Genomic DNA, 22,463 nt, shown 5'->3' with positions numbered 1-22,463 from the left:
AATCTTCAACTCACCCTGTGCCTCTATCTATCTATCTATCTATCTATCTATCTATCTATCTATCTATCTATTCATACATATAATTTTTTTCCTCCAACTACCCTAATACTGACAAAGGTCTCATGAGTTATAAATATCATCTTTCCATGCAGGAATGTAAACAGTTCAATCTTAATAAGTCTCTTATGATTTCTCTTTCCTGTTTACCTCTTCATGTTCCACTTGAGTCTTGTATTTGAAAGTCAAATTTTCTATTCAGCTCTGGTCTTTTCATCAGAATGCTTGAAAGTCCTCTATTTCACTGAATGACCATTTTTTCCCCTGAAGGATTATACTCAGTTTTGCTGGGTAGGTGATTCTTGGTTGTAATCCTATCTCCTTTGCCCTCCGGAATATTATATTCCATGCCCTGTGGTCCTTTAATGTAGAAGCTGCTAAATCTTGTGTTATCCTGATTGTGTTTCCACAGTACTTGAATTGTTTCCTTCTGGCAGCTTGTAATATTTTCTCCTTGACCTGGGAACTCTGGAATTTGGCTATAATATTCCTAGGAGTTTTCCTTTGGGATCTCTTTCAGGAGAGATCTGTGGATTCTTTCAATTTCTATTTTGCCCTCTGGTTCTAATATATCAGGGCAGTTTTCCTTGATAATTTCTTGAAAGATGATGTCTAGGCTCTTTTTTTGATCATGGCTTTCAGATAGTCCAATAATTTTTAAATTCTCTCTCCTGGATCTATTTTCCAGGTCAGTTGTTTTTCCAATGAGATATTTCACATTGTTCTAATTTTTCATTCTTTTGGATTTGTTTTACAGTGTCTTAATTTCTCATAAAGTCACTGTCTTCCAATTGCTCTATTCTAATTTTTAAGGAAGTATTTTCTTCAGTAAGCTTTTGGACTTCCTTTTCCATTTGGCCAATTTTTCTTTTTAGGGCATTCTTCTCCTCATTGGCTTTTTGGACCTCTTTTGCCATTTGGGTTGGGCTATTTTTTAAGGTTTTATTTCTTCAGTATTTTTTTGGGTTTCCTTTAGCAAGCTGTTGAGTTGTTTTTCATGATTTTCTTGTATCACTCTCATTTCTCTTCCCAGTTTTTCCTCTACTTCTCTTACTTGCTTCTCAAAATCCCTTCTGAGCTCTTTGAAGGCCTGGGACTGATTCATGTTTTTCTTGGAGGCTTTGGATGTAGGAGCTCTGACTTTGTTGTCTTCTTGTCGTTGTATATTTTGATCTTCTTTGTCACCAAAGTAAGATAACATAGTCTGACTCTTTTTGTGCTTGCTCACGATAGTTACTTGCTCTTTGGTTAAGGTAAGAGTCTGCTTCCAATGTGGAGAGTGTACTGTCCCAAGCTTCAGGGGTTTGTGTAGCTGTTTTCAGAGATACTTGAAGGGACCTGTAAATTTTCAGTTCTTCCAAGGTGGTATGATAAGGGGCGAGGTGTTTACTCCTTTCCTGGCCAGTGACCACAAGTACTGCTTTCTGTCCTGTAACTGTGAGGAGGGTTTTCTCTCCACAGCCACTACAAGCTCCTCCAAGCCAGCGCTCCTCCTCACCCCAGCACCGGGACCCAGAACTGTGACCCAGATCCAAACATGGGCAAAGCAAGAGATCCCTGCAATCCCTCTCTGATCAGCCACGGGATTCCCCCTCAGTCTGTTGGCAGGAAGCTTGGGAAACAGGGGCACATCCCCCCCCGTGCCTCACTCTGAAGGAACTTGAGCTGAGACCCTGCCTTCCACTCTCAGCACCGCAGAAGCAGACTTTTCCCACTCACCTTCTAAATTGTCTTTGGCATTTGTGGATTGAGGAGTCTGGAAACCGCCACAGCTGCCGGCAATTCTGGCAATTCAGTCCTCTGACGCCTGCTCCAGGTTCCCTGAGGCCTGTGTGCCCACACCACGGTGCTCTCCCAGCCCTGCTCGATACACCTTTCTAATCAATCATCCAGGTTGTCTTGGGCTGGAAATTTGTTTCACTCTGTCTTTTTGTGGTCTCTGCTGCTTCAGAATTTGTTTAGAGCCATTTTTTATGAGTATTTCGAAGGGTTTGGAGGAGAGCTTAAGCAAGTCACTGCTTTCACTCCACCGTCTTGACTCTGCCCCCCAAGAGCAATTTCTTTTGTGTGACTTGATTCGCTCCTCTTTTCATAAATGGTTGAATATGTTTTATTATGAAAATCATAGTAAAAATAAGTTCATGTGCTTAAATGTTTTAGGCTCTTTCCCCAAGGTACCCAAATTTAAAAAAAAATAAGGGTAATTAGCAAAATACCTAAATTATATATTGAAGTCCATATTTTTGGTAAACAGTTGGGTAATTTCAAACTTGTTATGAAATCCAAATAGCTCTTACTTTTTAAGCCTGAATTCATGCTAGATTGCTGCTACTGGTAACAACAGATACTTTTTCCCTTCATCAACACCCTTTTAATAAACAGTGGACTCCCCCAAATACACTCTGGCACAGCTTTAAACTTTATTAAGTCTGTCTTGGACACCCCTTTCCTCTCCCCGAGTTAAACAGAGGGAAAGTTTGGCAGCCTCCATGCTGTGCATTTGATTGATATCCAGAACATCTGAGGGACTTTTGTCTCCTGCTTGCTCTCCATGAGTGCATAATGTGTGAATACTTAAAGAAGGTCAGCCCTTATTGCATGTAATCTCAGCCTGAAAGCAGATCAACAGTGACAGTCATCCCCCATAAGTAAGAACACAAATCATCCCCTATATGCTTTGGACAACTTGTGGGATAATTTTTCTTGTCTTTTTTTTTTACCCCTCCTCGTCCATGGGGGACCTTGGCAGAACTATGAAAGCTGAGAGAAAACGTGCTCAGAATGATATGCCACTCATCCAAGAGAGCAAGGAATTGTTTATTTGTAACAGAGTGATGGGCTTTCAACCAAGCAGCTGAAGTGATCTTTGAGTCCTTAATGACTGGTGATGTGGAATGCTGAAACTTAGAATGGGGAAGGGTAGACAGCCAGAAAGCTCACTGTACCCATACTTTGTTGTATTTACAAACTACCGAGCCTGTTAGGAAATTTTTGTATATTTCACTTGCGTAGTTCAAGATTTTCCCCACAATGGAACAGTTTATCTAAATACACCAAGATAGTTTAAGTAGAGGTATGGGGAAGAAAGGAAGTAATTATTTTTTCCTCACTAGTTTCTAGTGAGTCTTCTATCTAACTTAGTTAAGAGCAAATAACTGGAAGTGTTGAAACATTTGTGTTCTCGGTATACTTTTCTGTCCTAAGCACACTTATGAATGTAGAAAATAATGTATGTAGTAGACAAGCATGGGGAAATATTTATAATGGTACTTGACCTTAAGGATTCTGGCTAGTTTGTATCAATCAAGAAATAAAAGCACTTCATCTTCTGTGTGATATTTTTGTTACGTGTTTGACTACTTGTTTTATTTAAAAAAAGGTGTTTAATTTCTGCTTTAAATGATATTATTGGCATGCACATTTCAAGCAATGAAAAAGCAAGTCTCACTTTATCATACTTATTGAGGATAATGGACAACTGTAATGAAGCCTTAAGATAAAAATGTGGAAAACTGTTTTCTTTTTCTTTAAGAGAAAATGTTTAGTTTAATTTGAATGTTGCAGTCAGTGTGGTTGTAGTTGTAATTAGCTAACATGGTTGAAAAAAATCAACTGCATAGATGAGAACTGTGGATTTGGACCACAGCGTATAGTATCAGACTTTTTCCAGTGTGTTTTGTGGAATTATTTTTCTCCTCCTTTTTAGTCTTTGTTATAACGAATGGCCCTTTGGGATAGAGGGATACACTGTGAAAAGTCAGTGATATAAAAACAAAAGATATCTCCATTTTTAAAAAGAAAACCAACTGTTCAAAACTAGCCTAGTGATAAAAGAATATGTTGGAATTGAGAAGTTCATGATGAATTATGCTGACAATTCAAGGTGGCACCATGGCCATTTCTTTTTTTAATCAGTTTTCTGCATAGCATCGTGCACTTTAAAAATTGACTGGGGATCTCAGAGATAATTTCCCACCACTTCACTTTATAGATGAGGAAATAAAAGGCATGGAATTTAAATAACTTTCTGAAAGACATATGGCAAGTTAAAAGTACAACAGACATTAGAATCTGGGTGTTCTGATTTCTAATCTGTTACTCTTTCAACTATTCAGTATTGTCTTCCATGTAATGAAAAACTGTCTGCTTGTCTATGGTTTTTTTTGCCTGTGCTATGAGGGTAAGAAACTCATAGGTCCAGCTCTTCTAAGGAACCATTTTTTTCCAAACCAGATCCTTAGCATTTAGCTCGAAAGTCTCCTTATCTGGCCCATTCGTTATTCACTGTTCCCACCAGAAAAGCCTTATGCTTATAATCAAGGTTTTAAAAATTATTGATTTAAATCTTGTTCCTGGAAAGAAATCCCTGACTCAAGAAATCTGAGCATTTAAACAAGTAAATCCTTCCCTTTCTCACTTTTTAAGTGCCCGCAGCTTTGGGAACAAAATGTTTCCTTAGAAGAGTTGGATCAAGCATCATAATGCTCTTCTTTTTCCTTTCTCCTACCTTTGCCTATCCCTCTTGTTACCTCTTTCTAGGCTCATTCCCTGTCTTGAAAGAATCAACTGGTAGCCCTCTCTCTGAACTCTGTTTGAGTTGCTGTAGAAGACTCAGGAGTCCTTGGAGGACTTTCCATTAAAAAGGAAAAAAAGAATGATTGAAACTCCCTCTCCTAGTCTTTGCATTGTCATAGTCTATGGCATAGTCTGTAGAGGAGTAATCATATTTATCTGATTGAACAAATAAATCTATGAGTTGGAAATCTCTCTCCATATAAGCAGTTAAACTAGTTTGCCTAATCTTACTTGGGAGATTAGTATTGTAGTTAAGAAACCAAGGCTTATGGCTTATATTTCTGTGAAGCAGATTCTTTTTTTAATTATTAATTTATTTATTTTTAATTTTCGACATTCACTTCCATAATATTTTGAGTTTAAAATTTTCTCCCCATCCTTCTTCTCCTCCCTCCCCAAGATGGTATGCAATCTGATGTAGGCTCTACTTATACATTTATATTAAATGTACTTTCACATTAGTCATGGTGTAAAGAGGAATTATAACTAATGGAAGGAACCACAAGAAAAAAGAAACAAACCAAAAGAACAAAAGAAAAGGAGAGCAAATAGTGTGCTTGTATCTGCATTCAGACTCCTAAGTTCTGTTTTTGGATGTGGATAGCATTTTCCATCATGAGTCTTTTGAGTTGTATTAGATTATTGCACTGTTTGCTGAGAAGAGCTAAGTCTGTCAAAGCCAGTCATTGCACAGTGTGGCTGTTACTGTGTACAGGGTTCTCCTGGTTTTTATGAAGTCCACCTTCTCATCATTTCTTATAGCACAGTAGTATTCTATTACATTCATATGGTACCACTTGTCTAGCCATTCCCTAATTGATGGGCATGCCTTCAATTTCCAGTTCTTTAACCACCAGAAAAGGAACTTTTGTAAACATTTTGTACACATACATCCTTTTCTCTTTTATCTCTTTTGGATACAGACTTAATAGTGTTATTTCTGGGCCAAAGATTTCTAATACAACATTGCATCATAGTGGTAATAATGGATATCCTTATTTCACACTTGATCTTATTGGGAAAACTTCAAGTATGTCCCCATTACAGACAATGCTTGCTGTTGGTTTTAGATGGATGTCAGTCATTCATTCGTATCTGACTCTTTGTGACTCTCTGTGGGGTTTTCTTGACAAAGATACTGGAGTGGTTTGCCATTTCCTTCTCCAGTAAATTAAGGCAAACAGAGGTTAAGTGATTTGCCCAGGGTTACACTGCTAGTGAGTGTCTGAGGCCAGATTTGAACTCATCTTCCTGACACCTGACCCACTGCTGTATCCACTTAGCCAACTAGCTGCCATTTAGAGAGAGACAGTAATTATCATTTTAAGAAAGGCTCCATATCTGTAATCCAGTAAAAGTGATTTTAGTTCTGTTTTGCTAAAACTTAATCTTGCTAGATGTAATAGTCCCCTTCAAAGTTCCTTCGCTTTGTAAGCTTTACCCACCATCCACGTCTTGGGAACACTTGTGTAAAGGGCATGCTTTTTCTAGTAATCACCTCTACCTTTCTAACCTGACCCATTACCCACTTCCCAGAGAAGCTTGGTTTACCTAAAGGTCAAATCTCACAAACGTAAATTTTTGTAGCCACTCTCATCACCAGAAAACTACTTCCATTGCATGTAAACTTTTGTCTTGTGACTGGAATCATGTGCCTTGGCTGTGGTTGAGGGCATTTTAGATGGAGAGGTCCAAAGGATGTCATCTCAATTCTGACTATGTCATTGATAGCCATTGAAAAGAAGATACAACTAGGTTGCCTGAGATTTTGGTTTATCATCTTTCTAATTGTTATAAAAGATACTATCAGCACTTGCTCAGGCTCTTTGGTCATTAAGAGAGGCCATTGACACAATTTATTGGTTACTGCTAGACTGACTAATAAATTGGTCGTGCTTGGAACCTTATCTCTCAGTTTACCTTACTTTTCACATGTAACGTATCTATATTTTCTAGTTTTTTTTTTTTAACAGGAATGGGTGTTGTATTTTGTCAAAAGCTTTTTATGCATCAAATGATATAATTATATGATTTTTTTGTTGTTTTTGTTATTAATGCAGTTGATTATGCTTTCATAGTTTTCCTAATATTAAACCAGCCCTGTATTTCTGGTGTAAATCCCACATGGTCATAGTGATCTTTGTGATATATTGCTGTAATCTCCTTGCTACTATTTTATTTAAAAGGTTTTTTTGCATCAGTATTCATTAGGGATATGGCCTATAGTTTTCTCTCTCTGTTTTTATTCTTTTTGCTGTAGTCATCAAAACCATATCAGTGTCGTAAAAGGGATTTGGTATATCTCCTTCTTTGCCAATTTTTAAAATAGTTGACATAGTATTAGCATTAATTGTTCTTTTAATGTTTAACAGAATTCACTTGTAAATCAGTCTGGTTCTGTAGTTTCTTTTCCTTAAGGAGCTCATTTATGCCTGGTTTAATTTCTTTTTGAAAGATAGGGTTATTTGAATATTCTATATCTACTTCTGTTAACTAGGAAATTTTATATTTTTGTAAATATTCATCCATTTACTGGCATATAATTGAGCAAAATAACTCCTAATAATTCAATTTCTTCATCATTGGTGGTGTACTTACTCTTTTCATTTTTTTATTTCTGCTAATTTGGTTTTCTTTTCTTTTTTAAAAAACACATTGATAATGGCTTAACTATTTTGATTTTTTTTCATAAAAATAGCTGTCAGTTTTATTTGTCAGTTTATTTTTTTACTTTCAATTTTATTAGTCTGTCTTTTGATTTTCAGGATTTCCATTTTGGCATTCAATTGAAGGCTTTTAATGTATTCTTTTTCTAGTTATTTTAATTTGCATGCCAAATTCATTGATCTGCTCCTTTTTAAAAATGATGTACTTATTTAGAGATATATATTTTTCCCTAAGTATTGCTTTGAATCCATACCATAAATTTTGGCATATTGTCTCATTTGTTGTCATTCTCTTTAATAAAATGATTTTTTTCTATCATTTGTTCTTTCATCTACTTATCCTTTAGGATTATATTACTTAGTTTCCAATTAATTTTTCATCTGTGTTTTCATGGCCCTTTATTAAATGTAATTTTATAGCATTACAGCCTAAAAGTAGTGTATTTAATGTTTCTGCTTTTCTGCATTTGCTTGTGAGGTTTTCATGCCCTAATAAATGGTCAGGTTTTTTTGAGGGCAACTGAGAAAAAATGCACACTCCTTTCTCTTCCAATTCACTTTCCAGAGGTCTATCATATCTAACTTTTCCAAAATTTTAAAAATCTAACTTTTTAAAAATTTTATTTTATGGTTATATTTATCTAGCTTTAAGAGAAGAAAGTTGAGTACAATTTTACTATCTCTTTCTTCCTATAAATCATTTAACTTTTCCTTAAACAATTTGATTGCTATGCCATTTAGAACTTATATATTTAGTATTAATATTATTTAACTGTCTATGGTACCTTTCAGTAATATGTAGTTTCCCTGTTTTTCTCTTTAATTAGGTCTAATTTTGCTTTTGCTTTGAATGAGGTCATGATTGCTGCCCCTGCCTTTTTTACTTCAGCTGAAGCATAATAGATTTTGCTCTAACCACTTATTTTAATTCTGTATATGTCTCTTGTAAACAATATATTGCTGTATTCTGCTTTCTAATTCAGTCTGCTATCCACTCCTTTTGTATGGGTGAATTCATTTCATTTGCATTCCCGGTAGTGGCTGCTAACTGTGCATTTCCCTCTGTTTTGTTCTCTCTCTCTCTCTCTCTCTCTCTCTCTCTCTCTCTCTCTCTCTCTCTCTCTCTCTCTCTCTCTCTCTCTTTCTCTCTCTCCCCCCTCCCCCCCTTTCTCTCCCCTTCTCTCTCCTCTTCTCTCTCCCCCTCTCTCTCCCCTTTCTGGTGAGGCAGTCGGGGTTAAGTGACTTGCCCAGGGTCACATAGCTAGTAAATGTCAAGTGTGTGAGGCCGTATTTGAACTCAGGTGCTCCTGACTCGAAGGCCAGAGCGCTATCCATGGTGCCACCTAGCTGCCCCTTTGTCTTTGTCTTCCTAAGAAGACTATTTTGCTTCTGATCACTGTCTCCCTCAAGCTGCCTTCACCCTTATCACCCTTTTTTTTTTCCTTTTTCCCCTTCACCTCCTACTTCCCTATTGGGTTAGGTTGATTTCTATACCCAGTTAAATGTATATATTCGTGTGTGTGTGTGTATGTGTTTGTGTGTGTTTGTAATCTTCCCTTTTTGAACCAATTCAGATGAAATTGAGGTTTAACCATTGCCCACCCCACATTTTTTCTTTCTGCTGTGAAATATCTTCCTTTTATTACACTTTCATATGAAATAATTCTCCTCTTTCTTCTTCTCTTTCCTCTTCTAGTAGTTCATCCTTCTTTCTCACCCATCCATTTTTTGAGATAATCTCAGAAAATCAGTTCATTCTCATGTTCTCTATTTAGAGTACTTCTAGCTGCTGTAATAATGGTAAGATATATGTATCATTTTCCCATGTACAAATGTAAACAGTTTAACCTTCTTGAATTCCTTTCAGTTTCTCTTTTCATGTTTATCTTTTTATTCTTCGTCTTGTATTTGAAACTTAAATTTTCTATTCAGTTCTGGGTTTTTTTTCCTTTCAGGAATGTTTGAAAGTCATCTTTTTAATCAAATATCTGTTTTTTTTTACCCTGAAGAATTATATTCAGTTTATTTTTTGTTGTAATCTTAACTTTTTTTTTTTGTCTTCAGAATATCATCTTCTACACCTTCCTCTCCTTTAACATGGTAGCTGCTAAATCTAGTGTAATCCTGACTGTGGCTTCATGGTATTTGAATGGTTTCTTTCTGGATGCTGTTTTACCCTGGAGCTCTGAGTTTTGGTATAATGTTTCAGGGAATTTTTGTTTTGGAATTTCTTTCAGGAGATGATTGGTGGAGTCTTTCAATTTCTATTTTATGCACTTGTTTTAGAATTTTCTAAAAATTAATATTTTGAAATATCTAGTTGCTTTCTTTTATCATGACTTTTAGGCAGTCCATTAATTCTTAAATTATCTCTCCTTGATCTGTTTTCCAAGTTGGTTGTTTTTCCAGCAAGATGTTTCCCATTTTCTTCTAATTTTTCATTTTTTTGATTTCAGGTTGTTTTTGTTGTCTCATGGAGTCATTAGCTTCTATTTGTCCTTTTCTAATTTTTAAGGAATTATTTTCTTTAGGAAACTTTTTTAAACCTTTTTTTTTTCAATTTGGTCAATTCTGCTTTTTAAAGAGTTATTTACATTATTGTAGCTTTGTTCCTCTTTTCTCATTAGGCCAGTTCTTCATTTTAAGAAGTTATTTTCATTAATTTAGCTTTGTACCTCTTTATCCATTTGGTCAATTCTGTTTTTTAAGGTGTTATATTCTTATAGAAATTCTTTGTCCCTCTTTTACCAGACTGTTAATTGTTATTTCATAATTTTCTTTCATTGTGCTCATTTCTTTTTTCCACTTTTTCTCTACCACTCTTATTTGATTTTTAAAATAATTGTAAACAACCTCTTCCAAGCATTCTTGGTGGGCTTGTGTCTCGTTCAGATTTTTTTCCCCTTGGAAGCTTTGCTCATAGCTATTTTGACTTTGTTCTCTTCTTCTGAATTTTACTCTTAGTCTTTCCTGTCACCATAGTGGCTTTTAACAGTCAGGTTCTTTTTTGTTGTTTGCTCATTTTTCCAGCCTTTTTTTTTTTTTACTTTGAACTTTAAAAGTTGGTTTCTGTTCTGAGCGTGGGAGTGCTGGGGCACTGTCCCAAACTTCAGGCTTTTTTGCACTCCTGTTTTCTGAGCTAGTTCTGGGTGTTTGGAAGAATTCATTGCTTCCAGGGAGAGGTGATGTCACTGCTGTCTCTGGTCCTTAACCCAGAAGCGAACCTGATCTCTTGCAAGCACTTGCAGACAACCCTGCTTCTCATGGCCCTTCTTCCCTCGGGCCCCAAAGAGAGGCTGCTCCTCAGGGCCCTTATCCTTACAAGTCCAAGCTTTCTTTTTTGCCCTGGAACTGTGATCTAGAAGTGGATATAGGTAATGGAGTTACCTAACAGTGTCAGGTCCTGTACCCGAGTATTATCACATGGGCTGCCTTTAATCTCTTCTGACCGGTTACCATCCATGTTGGGAGCGGCTGAAGCTCTTGCTGCTGCTGTTACTGCCTCCAGTGCTCCCAGCTGGTGTTGCATTCACATGGGCTCCATGTCAGCCCCACCCTGGTGTTACAGACCTTTCCTTCTGGTCTCCTAAGTTGGCTGGAAAAACGTCTTACCTTTTGTTGCCTCTGCCATGCCAGAATTCAATTTGAGCCGCTATGTAAAGTTGGATGGAGGGAATATTTGGAGACCTTCCTCTACTCTGCCTCCTTCGTTCTGTCTCCTAGAAGCCAAGATGCCTGTTTTCAGCGTGATACTCCACTTTGATTTGATAACAGTTATAAGAGGGATATATTGAGGATATCAAGTTTTTTTGTTTTTTTTTTTTAACGAGTGTCCTGAGAAAACTAAGTAGTTCAGTTGCTTGGAAGAGTCTCTTCATTTTTTCTTCTTCTCATGGGCATCAGTTCATATTCTTTCCCAGGTACTAAGGTTTTGACACATACGGAAGTATTCTGTGAACTCATGCCAGGATAATCTTACTAAAACACTGTTTTTACCATGTCATCCCCCTTGTTAAAGATCCTCCAATGACGCCACACTGACTACAAGACAAATTCCCAGCTCTTCAGCTTTGAATGAAAGATGTTTCACAACCCTATTATTTTCTATTAATTTCCAGTCTGGAAAACAGCTTTGGATTTGAAATCAAGAAAGAACTTACATTTCCAGATAAACACTTACTAGTCATGTGACCCTGGGCAAAACACTTAAACTCTCTGATACCCCAGCTTTAAAAACATGGTCTCTAAAATGTACATAATCTTCAGGCAATAAGAATTTATTAGGAAACTACTATGTGCCAGTAATTATGCCAAGTTCTGGTGATAAAAAGAAAGGCAAAAGACCATCCCTACCCAAAAGGAGCTCACAGCGTCTTCCTATACTGTGTACAAAGAAAATCTATACAGGATAAATTGGAAATAATCAGTGGAGAGAAAGCATTCGCATTGACAGTATCAGGCTTCTTAGAGAAGATCAGATTTTAGTTGGGAATTGAAGGAAGCGAGGAGGCAGAGCTCAGGAGAGAAAGTGTTCTATGCATGAGGCATAGTGAAGATATAATGTCTTTTTCATGTAACAGCAAGGAGATCGCTGTTACTAGATCACAGAGTACATGAGCCATGTAAGGTAGAAGAGTACTGAAAAGATGAAGGTGCCAGGGCTTTGAATGCCAGAGAATTTTATATTTGATCCTGGAGGTGATAGGGTGACCTGTCTTGATCTGAGCCTTAGAAAAATTAATTCTATAATTGAATGGAGGCTTGACTGCAGCCAGAACCAATCACTAGGCTCCTGCAGTTGTCTAGACGTAAGATAATGAGGGCTTGTACTACATCGGTAGTAGTGTCAGAGGAGAGAAGGGAGATATTGCAAAGATAACATCAACAGGCCTTGGCAACAGATTCACTGTGGGAGGTGAGAGTGAGATTCTGAGCCTGAATGCTGAGAATATCGTTAAGTAGGGTTTTGGGGGAAAGATAATGTTTGATTTTAGACATATTAAGTTTAAGATATCTATAGGACATTCGGTTTGGGATGTGTAATAGTTGGAGATCAAGTCTGGAGGTTAGGAAAAATTTGACTGCTGTGGATAAGGAGATCTGAGAATTAATCGCATAACTAGTAAGTGCTTATCTGGAAATGTAAGTTCTTTCTTGATTTCAAATCCAAAGCTGTTTTCCAGACTGGAAATTAACAGAAAATATTAAGGTTGTGAAACATCTTTCATTCAAAGCTGAAGAGCTGGGAATTTGTCTTGTAGTCAGTGTGGTATCATTGGAGGAACTTTAGCAAGGGGGATGACATGGTAGAAACAGTGTTTTGGTAGTAGGATTTAGGGGTCAGTTAGGTGGTGCAGTGGATAAAGCACCGGCCCTAGAGTCAGGAGGACCTGAATTCAAATTTGGCTTCAGACACATGCTACTTACTAGATATGTGACCCTAGGCAAGTCACTTAACCCCAGTTGCCTCACAAAAAAAGAAATTATGGGATTTAATGATATCACCAAGTGAAGTAATACTAGTATTGCCTATGTCACAAGGTAGTTATGAGAACACTCTATAAACGTAAATTATTATCTACACTAAATCAGTAAGCATTAAGCTACCCCATTTAGGCAGTTTTCTTAGAAGTGAGGATACAGTTAAAAGATGAAGCTTGAATTCTATCAGAGAGAAAACATGTACATATATATATATATATATATATATATATATATATGCAGGGTATTCCAAAAGGATTAGTGCGGTATTAAAGTATTAAAGGTTAAAGCTACACTAAAACTTTTGGGATACAGTTTATGTATTCATACTCTATGTATGTACCCTTATCTGTGCATACATATATATATATATATATTATATTATAAAAATAATTCACATTTATGTTGTGTTTTTCTCTTAATTACTTTGTGAAGTGTATTCTGAAGGATTCTGAAATTTACTTATTCAGCACTAAATGTTCTCCTAATTAGACTCAGGAAGCCCTGAGTTCAGATCCAACATCAGACACTTAATAGCTGTGTGACCCTGGGCAAGTCACATAACCTCTGTTTAGTCTATCGGAGAAGGAGGTGGCAAACCACTCCAGTGTCTTTACCAAGAAAACCCAATGGACACAATGGTCCACAGGATCATGAAGAGTCAGACATGACTATATGACTGAATAACAGGAACATCCCCCAGACTCACATCTCTGACATTGTATCTGTCTTAAATTCAGTGCGCTCTACCCACTTCTGAACTTTGATATTACTGTTGGTTTTTTATGTGTGTGTATGTAGATATATTTACACATACATACATGTGTGTATGTATGTGTGTGCGCGTGCGCACGCGTGTGTGTGTGTGTGCGCGCGTGAGAGAGAGAGAGACAGAGAGAGAGAGAGAAAGCGTGAGCACAAGTGAGAAAGTAACACTACTGGTCTGGTGGCTAAAGAGCTAGCCTTGGAATCAAGAAGAGCTAGGTTTAAGTCTTGTCTCTGCCACATACTGGGTCTGTGATTCTGGTCAAGTCCCCTTAGCTGTATGCTGTAGTGGAAGGAGCATTGAATGTGGAGTCAGGAAAAGGTGGGGTTAATACTTGCTTTAGACATTAGCTGTGTGGTCCTGGCAAGTCACTTAACCACTTAGTACCTAGTTTCCTAAATTACACAAGGATGGGATTAGATTGGTTCAGGCTGTAAGTCTGATCCTGTGTACTTAACTCCCCAGTACTTGAGGCTTTTCTCTAAAGGCAAGCATCTAAAGATAGGAAATGAAGTTTCTATCTCTCTGTCTGTCTCTCCCCTTCCCCCCATCTCTCTCTACTTTCTTCTCTCTCTCCCTCTCCCTCTCTCTCTCTCTCTCTCTCTCTCTCCTCTCTCTCTCTCTCTCTCCCTCTCCCTCTCCCTCTCCCTCTCCTCTCCCTCTCTCTCTCTCTCTCTCTCTCTCTCTCTCTCTCTCTCTCTCCCTCTCCCTCTCCCTCTCCTCTCCTCTCCCTCTCCCTCTCCCTCTCCCTCTCCCTCTCCCTCTCTCTCTCTTACACACGTGTACCAATGAAACTACAAGGCTTATTTCAGAAAGATTTTGCATGTGTGTGTGGTTGCCTTATTGACTGGGAGGGATCAGGAAAGGCTTCATGGAGAAACTGTTGCAAGAGTTGAGCTTTGAAGGAAAGTAAGGATTCTGAGAGGCAAGGGTGAGGTGGGAGGGCATTCCAGGGATGGAGAGCCTGTGCAAAGGTAGAGAGATTGGAGATAGCTGGTATGTTGTGTATGAAGAACGGGGAGAAAGTCGGTTTGGATGCGCCATAGAATTTATGGAATAGAGTAATGTGTAATAAGGCTAGAATAGTAAGTTTGATCCCAGGTTGTGAAGAGTTTTAAATGCCAAATAGAGGACTTGGTATTTGATACTAGGGGAAATGGAGATTTGCCATGGGACTTTGGTCATGGTCAGCTCTGTGTCTTAGGAATACCATTTTGGCAGTTGTGGGGATGATGGACAAGGGATCAGAGAGCTTTGAAAGAGTTAGAACAGATTGCAACAAACAGTCCAAAGGGCCTTAACTATTGAATGGGTTATGGGAATAGAGTATAAAGGACAAATTAGAGAGGTGATGTGGAATTAGATTGCACTAAACCTGACAGTTGATTGGCTCTATGAGGTAGAGTCAAAATAAGTGACAGTAAGTGTTCAGGGACAGCACCGAGTAGGATTGTGGTTCCTTGAACGATAATAAAGAAGGCTAGAAGAAAGATGGATTTGGAGAGCAACATAATGAGTTCTTTTTTGGGGACATACTGAGTTTGAGATATCTATGAGGCATTCATTTGAAATATCTAGTGTTGTCATTGCTGTTCGGTCATTTTCATTCATGTCCAACAATAGTAATATAATAATAATTTCAACCATTTCTACAGTTAAGTTGCCCTTCACTGTCCTGAATGTATACCATCTCATGGACCTTTCCATATTCACAGCTTTGCCTGTGCTACTCCTCCCCCTACTCCCTTTAGGGTATTTTCTTTCCTCTTCTCCATTTATGCAAAACTTACTCTTACTTCTAGGTGTAGATCAATTCTCACTGCATTAATTCCTTTCCACTCATTTAGGTCTATAGTCACTGATAGGCTGGAATTGCTAGGTGGCCACCTCATGAATGTGCATCTTTTCTCCTTTCAAAAGCAATTTGAATTTTTCACTCCATTTTCTCATTCTTTTACATCTGTTATGGTCTTCAGTATAACTCTTTCCTAGCCAGAAGGCAAGCTGACAAATTAAGTAATTAAAGAATCCTTTTCTCCTAAATTTTTTTTTTCTGGAGGGTGAGTATATACCTTCTATCATATATGAAATGGAATGTGATGTCTTTAAGTCAGAATGTATTAATGGTAGATTTCCTGGCTGACTTGTGAACATTTGATTTTAATTAAATTTGTTCCCTTGGGAGTATAAATAGAGTGTGTTAAGATGATGGTGGCAGTTGTAAAAATCACATTTAAGAGGTTGTGCTATTGAGCTCAGCAGAACAGATTTATTGATTTATTTAGCTGGATTGGTGTAGTGGTGGGGGAGATGAATTTCTTAAAAACGTGAGAACACTAGTATGAAGCAAGTGAACTATAAAATATGAAGTGAATATCGGAGTGAAGAGAAAATATGAAGATTTGATAATTGAAGTATGGCTTTCCCCCCCTCCATTTGTGTAAATCTTTTCCCAATTGAATTGATTAAATTTGCTGATAACTTTCTGTCTATTTGTCTATGGTAACATTGAATTTTATTTGCATTTCTTGTTGGTCTCCTATTATTGACTGTGCCCAATAAAAGAATGAAAACAAGTTTGCGTTTTCTTGTCAAATGATTTATTGGCAAAGTTAAGGATTTTTTAAAAAGTTTAAAAAAATCCTTTAAGTGTTGTTCAAATGACACCAAAATGTCATTAGATAATTGAGAAATTTAATCACAGTTTCAGATCTCAAAAAATAATGGATCTGCTCTTATTCATGTACTGTAGTTTGGATGATTAAATTCAGGTGATTGCATTTAATGCTTTCCATTTAAAACAAGTGACTTAACTGTGTTATCTACTACCCTAGTCAAAAGAAATATTCCTAATTAAATTATTTTATTATTTAAGGTACCTTTATGCAGGACCAAAGAATTTGGTCAGTCCCTATGCAGTGTTAAAGGCACTGGCTCTTGCATTTAAATATTTCCAGGTATGGGGAAAAATCTCTTCTCCAAGACAAAAGGGGCTATATCTTGAAATGATGGGTATCATTATATGTTTTATTATTTAGAGTAAGGAAGCATTATTTCCTCAGGAATTTTCTATTTCTCTTCCTGGAATCAAAGTTCATGCACCCAGTAAACACTGCAAAAGAGAGCATTTCTAGGCAATTTCTTCCCTGGCTTTGGAGAGGGGGAGGTGGTCATGCTTAGGTTCACTACATGTGCTACATGAGCTACATGAAAGATTGGGGGAGGGGTAGACTTGATGTTTCCAGGACCGAAAGCTGAAGAAGCAGTTAAACTCTGGTTAAATCCCTGCCAGACTGAAGCTTCCAGTGTCCCCAGCTCTGCATGGGGGCATCCAGCCTGTCTTCCTTTCTGGGGAGTTTGCTGAAGCTTAGGTCCTCACTGTGCCTTTGTCATCCTCCTCACGAGGTGATCCATTGAGATCTAGGTGATGACAGAACCAGTTTGTAACAGGCTTGTCTTTCCCGTTCTCCTCTCAGGCTTGCTGGCAGGCTAGCCGGCTGGAAGATCTGACAAGAGTGGCAGCAGCCAAGGAGGATCCGTGAAAGGTAGCCGACGGGCGGGAGGCTTGGCCGGCCAGGACGCAGGACCCCTGCTCTTCAGCTGCAATGGGGTGGCTGGAAGACCCCACCTGGCAGATTCACGTTCACTTTTCTTTGCTTGTCCTGCTGTCCATGCATACAAGGGGTAAGAAGATCACGCGTATTGTGTTGTAGTTAGCCCAGCTCCTGAGCTAGCATCTCACTGAAGGGCTTTTAGCTCCAAAGAGAAAGTTCAGGACACCAGTTCAGATGTGCCTAGTTTCCAGCCCCCTACTGCTCCAGCACTAATGCATTTTTACTGCTTTCTGTATTAGCAAAGAACTTTCTAAGTAACCTTTCCCAGCAGAACTTTAAAGAGATTTAGAGAAAGGAAATTTGCTGTTTCCCCTAGCAGTTAAAAAAATAAATCTGCCTTAGTGCCTTTAGTATCAAGTTGATTCCCTGTTATGTGGAAAACAATTCAATTTTATTTTGACAATTTTAGATGATACATTTTGGTCAACATAGTTTAACACTGCATTTTTTAGCGTATTCATTTTAATGGCTTCTTAATCATGTAATTTTAGTTGTTTTGACTGTAATTTACAACATTCACTGTAATTATTGAATCTTCATTCAACTTGAAGAGTAAGTTTAGCTTAGCAGTCTGTTTAGCAGAAGTGTGTTTCTGTCAAATCAACCGAAGCAAGAAAAGATTATCTTTTACTTTTAGTGAAAGAGTTATGTTATAAGAATAAGTAAGTGATTTTGCAGTTTCAAAGAAAACCAATTTGCCATGGTGCAGAAATTTGCAGTTAAGTGCATGCAAGGAAGGAGTGACGTGGGTGGAAGCAGACACAGTGGCTTTATGTAATTGAGGCCAGAAGTAAATGGGGGTCTGTAGAGCAAGACTGGAATGCGTTGACAGTACAGTTGCATGCATAGTACATACAAGTATATTTAAAGAGTCTCCTCAAGTTTACTATTTATAAGAAAAAATGTGTAGTACCAACTGCCATTTGTTTCTAACGAATTTGCAAAGTGTTTCTCAGAGCTTTTCAAAAATTAAAAAGTCAGTCTTTTCTGAGGAGGTAAACATGATTTTTCAGTTCAGTCATTATAACCTGAATAGGAAGTGCTTGGATTATTCTTTTAGTGACCAAATGAATCTTCAGTTACCTCTTAATTATCTACCAAAGGAGACCAGATATGCCCAAACAGCAAATAATTTTTAAAAATATTTTTTGTTTTGACAATCATTGTGAAATATTTCTCACATGTTTATCTTTTAAAATATTATTAAAATGAAAATAACTTTAAATTTCCTGAGCAGATGCAATCAAGATAGGGTTGGAAGCTAGGCCAAGAGTCTGCTCTTTAGTGAAGTCAAGTAAATATTTGTTGAAAACTTGGTTGTCACCAATTCCCCCCATATGCTAGAATATTGTGAACACAGAATTTACACACTTAGACAACACAAAAAAAACCCCCCCAGTGGATTGAATTTTGTCTAATGAATTCATTTCATAGGTGAAGAAACAGGCTCAAAAATGATTTCTTTAAGAATCACAAGTAGTGAAAGAACTGGGATAGGAAATCAGGCCCTTCTGATTCCAAAACCAGTATTCTTTCCCCAGGCTCCTGTTCCTCTCATATTCATTGTGGTAAATTACTTAAGTTTATTTAATGTCACATTTTGTGATCTGTCCCAATTTTAAGATATCTAGCTTTGCTATTACTACCTGGTTTTGGTAAATAGAATGTTAGTTGCTCCCTGAGAGGATTTATGGCAAAATGAATTAAGTGTTAGATTTGGGACTGAGGAAGAACTGGGTTCAGATCTCACTAAGAATCATAGATGTTGAATAAGAAGGAACCTTGGAGATCATCTAATCCAGTGCCCTCATTTCATAGATTGATAAACAGTCCAGAGCAATTGTAGTTTGCCCAAGATCACACGGGTCACAAGCAGCAGAGTCAGTCATTGAACCCAGACCCTCTGCTTCCAAGTGTGGTTATGTCTCGTGAACCTGTGGCCACACCTGGGAAAGTCATTAAACATCTTGAGCTTCAGTTTCCTCATCTATAAAATGAGCACAATAATGCCTGAGGGTACCTCCCTCAAAGGGTTTTTGTTCAAATGATTGAATGAAGTTCAGTGAATTAATGAAGTTCAAATGACTGTTTTGAAAGTGGTTTAGCACTATTTAAACATTTACAGTTATTCTGAGCTCTTTCTGTTAGGAGTTATTAGTCACAATTGATTTGAAGAGAGGGCACTGACATTATTTATTTTCTTGTTTTCTTTGAAAAATATTAATGTTGCCCTCTTAAGATGTGAGCAGGTGACTAAACAAAACATATCTTCAATGATATTTTAGAAGAGGAATTTACTTTGTAGGAAATCAGGATTAAAATATGTAAGGTATAACTGGTTCATAGGATTACAAATTTGGAGTTGGAAAGGTCTCCAGAGGTCTTCTAGTTTCACCTCTTTATTTTATAGGTCAAGGAGCCAAAGACTCAGGAAGATTATGTGACTTGAATAAGGTTACAGAGGTATTCAACCTCAGAATTAGCATTTGAACCCAGATCCTCTGATTCAATAGCCAGTGCTTTCTTTTCCTGTGACTCTGATACTGACTACCCCATGTAATGTTATCCAAGTCACATAACCTCCATGGACTTCAGTAAAGTGAGCAGGTTGGACTCGGTAGCTTTTGAGGCCTGTAGTAATAGTCTGCAAATATCGGGGAACAATTTGACGTTCTCCTTTAGCACCCTCTGTTGGTATCATTTTTTCCCCCTGAAAACACCTGCCCAACTATGTTTTTGAACTGAGCTAACAGCTCGCACATTCTCATACTTTTAGAGTACTTACAGGTTGGAAAATTAAAGGTAGAATGCTGTAGTCATTTCACATTTCAGAAAGGTATATATACACTTTCCTTTTTTTTTCTTAATTAGAGGGTTCACAGATTTAGTCTTTTGTCTAAATGGAAAACATGGACATTTTTCATAGATGAGTTTAATTCAGTTTAATGATTAGAATGACAAAACATTAATTGAACAACTGTTCAAGGTAAATGAGTAAGACAGTGTAAAATTCACTGTGATCACTCTGTGGGTGATTCTGCGGCCCTGTTTGGGTTAGAAATAATTTTTTTTTAAATACATGGAAATACTGAAATGCAGAAATGTCATAGATTGGCCACAACCATGCAACAAGTAAACAACAAACCTATATTAACAAAACAAAGCCCTGAAACTATAGATAACCCATTCAACTTAATTACACCATTTTGATGTAAAGAGCTAGGAAAACTGTGTGAAAAGAAAAACCTTTGAGAATTTGAAATAATGTCAAATTTTTAAAAGTTTGATTGAAATCTGATTCTTAAAGGTTCAATGACCTGCCCTCAGCATCCTGCCGGTAGCAGTCATGGAATTCCTTACAGCATGGAAAGGAATACTCATATCCTCTCATTGAGAGAATATGGATGAACAAGTAAATATTTCTGTTCCATTTAAATATTGAATAATAGATCAAGCAATATGGGAATGCCCTAGTTAGATCATTTTAGCCAGAGGTATCAAACTCAAAGCCAATGCCATACAGAAGTGTGTGGAGACCCAGTTTAAAATGTAATTCAGACATGTTTAACAAAATAAATAAAAATACACTACAACATAGGTGATGTTCATTTGTGGTTTTTCAAGTAAATCTATGGCTGTTGGGATTCGTTTCTATTTGAATTTGACACCATTGATTTTAGCTAACCCAGACCATATCTGGGCCATAGATCAGCTTATGATGTCAGGTCACCAGATATTTAGAGAAAAAAAAAACGTAAAGAAAATGTGGATTTAGAGGTTCTGAACTTTATTCATTTGGGTGTTAACATAACAAGATTTTTATTTCAAGTAGAGATTCAGTAACTAAGATGGGTGAGCATTGAAATTTTGCATTTCTTGGAGAAATCCGTAGTACGCCTTGAATTTTGAGGGATCACTTCTTTGCCAGTAATCACTTAGACTGGATTGAAACTTTTGAGTCAATAATGTATTGGGACAATATTTATAGCAAATATTGTAGAAAAAAACTTGTATCTAAATCATATAATTATAAAAATAAAGTTATAGTAGTCACAGTCCACAACAGATAAAAATCCAAGGATATGGACAGACAGTTACCAAAAGAAAAATACAAATTGCTAATACTCATTTGAAAAAGAAATATTAAGCTTCCCTAATCATCAAAAACTTATAAATTAAAACAATTCTGAGGTACTATCTTATGCCTACCAGATTGAGAAAAATAACTAGAAGCAATAAAACTCAGTAACGGAACATACTTGCATTCACTACTTGTGAAAATATCTACTTGTAAAGGTTTTTTTTTATGGTATTCTAAGAGTTTACATTGAAAATTGTCATGCCTTTTGACCTAATAATTCTGTTGTTGGCTTTCTATCCTGAAAATGTTGGGGGTGGGGAGGAAGCTATCTTTTAAAATATGTAATTGAAAATAAAAACTAAGTGTCCAACAGTAGAAGAATTTTGAAATAAATCATATTACACAGTTTAATAGTATATTCTTATAGAGTTATCTGCTAAATAGGATCAATACAAAGAAATAAGATCATATAATTGTGTGTGAGTATATGTATATATTTATATACACATACTTGTATATACACATGCATACGCATGTAGGGGTGTGTGTGTGTGTGTGTGTATACACACACACACACACACACACACACACATACATACACACATACATATATACACACACATATGCTGCAAGGTGAAAAAAAGCAGAGCTAGAGGAATCAATACTTTTTGACTAAAATCAGTAGGACAAGTACATGGGACTGAATGGATGAAAAAGAATTTGATTAGAAGTGACAGAAATGTGAAGACAAAGTGCTGAAGTTTGTTCTTTTAAATGTAAATAATATATTTACACTTAGTCTGTATTACAGTCACTAAGCAAGTTTTGCTATTTGTATCAATGTTCAGTGAGTTTATTTTTTTAAACTTAGAACTCAACATGTAATTGGAATCAAGCAAATTTCAGTACAATAAATGTTGACTATCTCACAAAGGAAAGGGAAAAGTATAGATAGGCATATTATTGGAAGAGAAAAATTCAACTTTAACTCCTTTCCCCAAATCCAGTGTTATTTTGTGATGCTTGTAAATATCAAATAAGATGGAAACAACAAAGAAATCTCATTTCCTTCGTATCAATGTTTAAATTCTTCAAAAGAAATTTAGTTCTGTTGAAAGGTACTAGATACCCACTCAGAGAATGAAGGGTTCTCTTTGTTGTTCTACTGAGGGAATTGACTGGGGATATAAAGTCAAAGGAGAAGAAATAGCCACAGTTTGAAT

At 36.9% G+C, this 22,463-nt stretch overlaps 1 protein-coding gene across 2 annotated transcripts in view; it reads left to right on the top strand.

Moving 5' to 3' along the window:
* The window catches only part of BMPR1B (bone morphogenetic protein receptor type 1B), a 277,054-nt gene that overhangs the window by 132,540 nt on the left and 122,051 nt on the right, over positions 1-22,463 (top strand). For both annotated transcript variants that reach the window (XM_021008395.2, XM_021008398.1), the window contains exon 2: positions 17,022-17,229. In XM_021008395.2, the coding sequence (XP_020864054.1) occupies positions 17,151-17,229 (79 nt within the window). In that variant the 5' untranslated portion in view covers positions 17,022-17,150. The remainder of the gene's footprint in view (positions 1-17,021; positions 17,230-22,463) is intronic.

The sequence above is a fragment of the Phascolarctos cinereus genome, unplaced genomic scaffold (assembly GCF_003287225.1).
Source record: "Phascolarctos cinereus isolate Bilbo 61053 unplaced genomic scaffold, phaCin_HiC Scaffold_9;HRSCAF=440, whole genome shotgun sequence".
NCBI lineage: Eukaryota > Metazoa > Chordata > Mammalia > Diprotodontia > Phascolarctidae > Phascolarctos > Phascolarctos cinereus.
The sequence above is the reverse complement of the archived record's forward strand: the minus strand, read 5'-3'. Positions and strand labels throughout refer to the sequence as shown.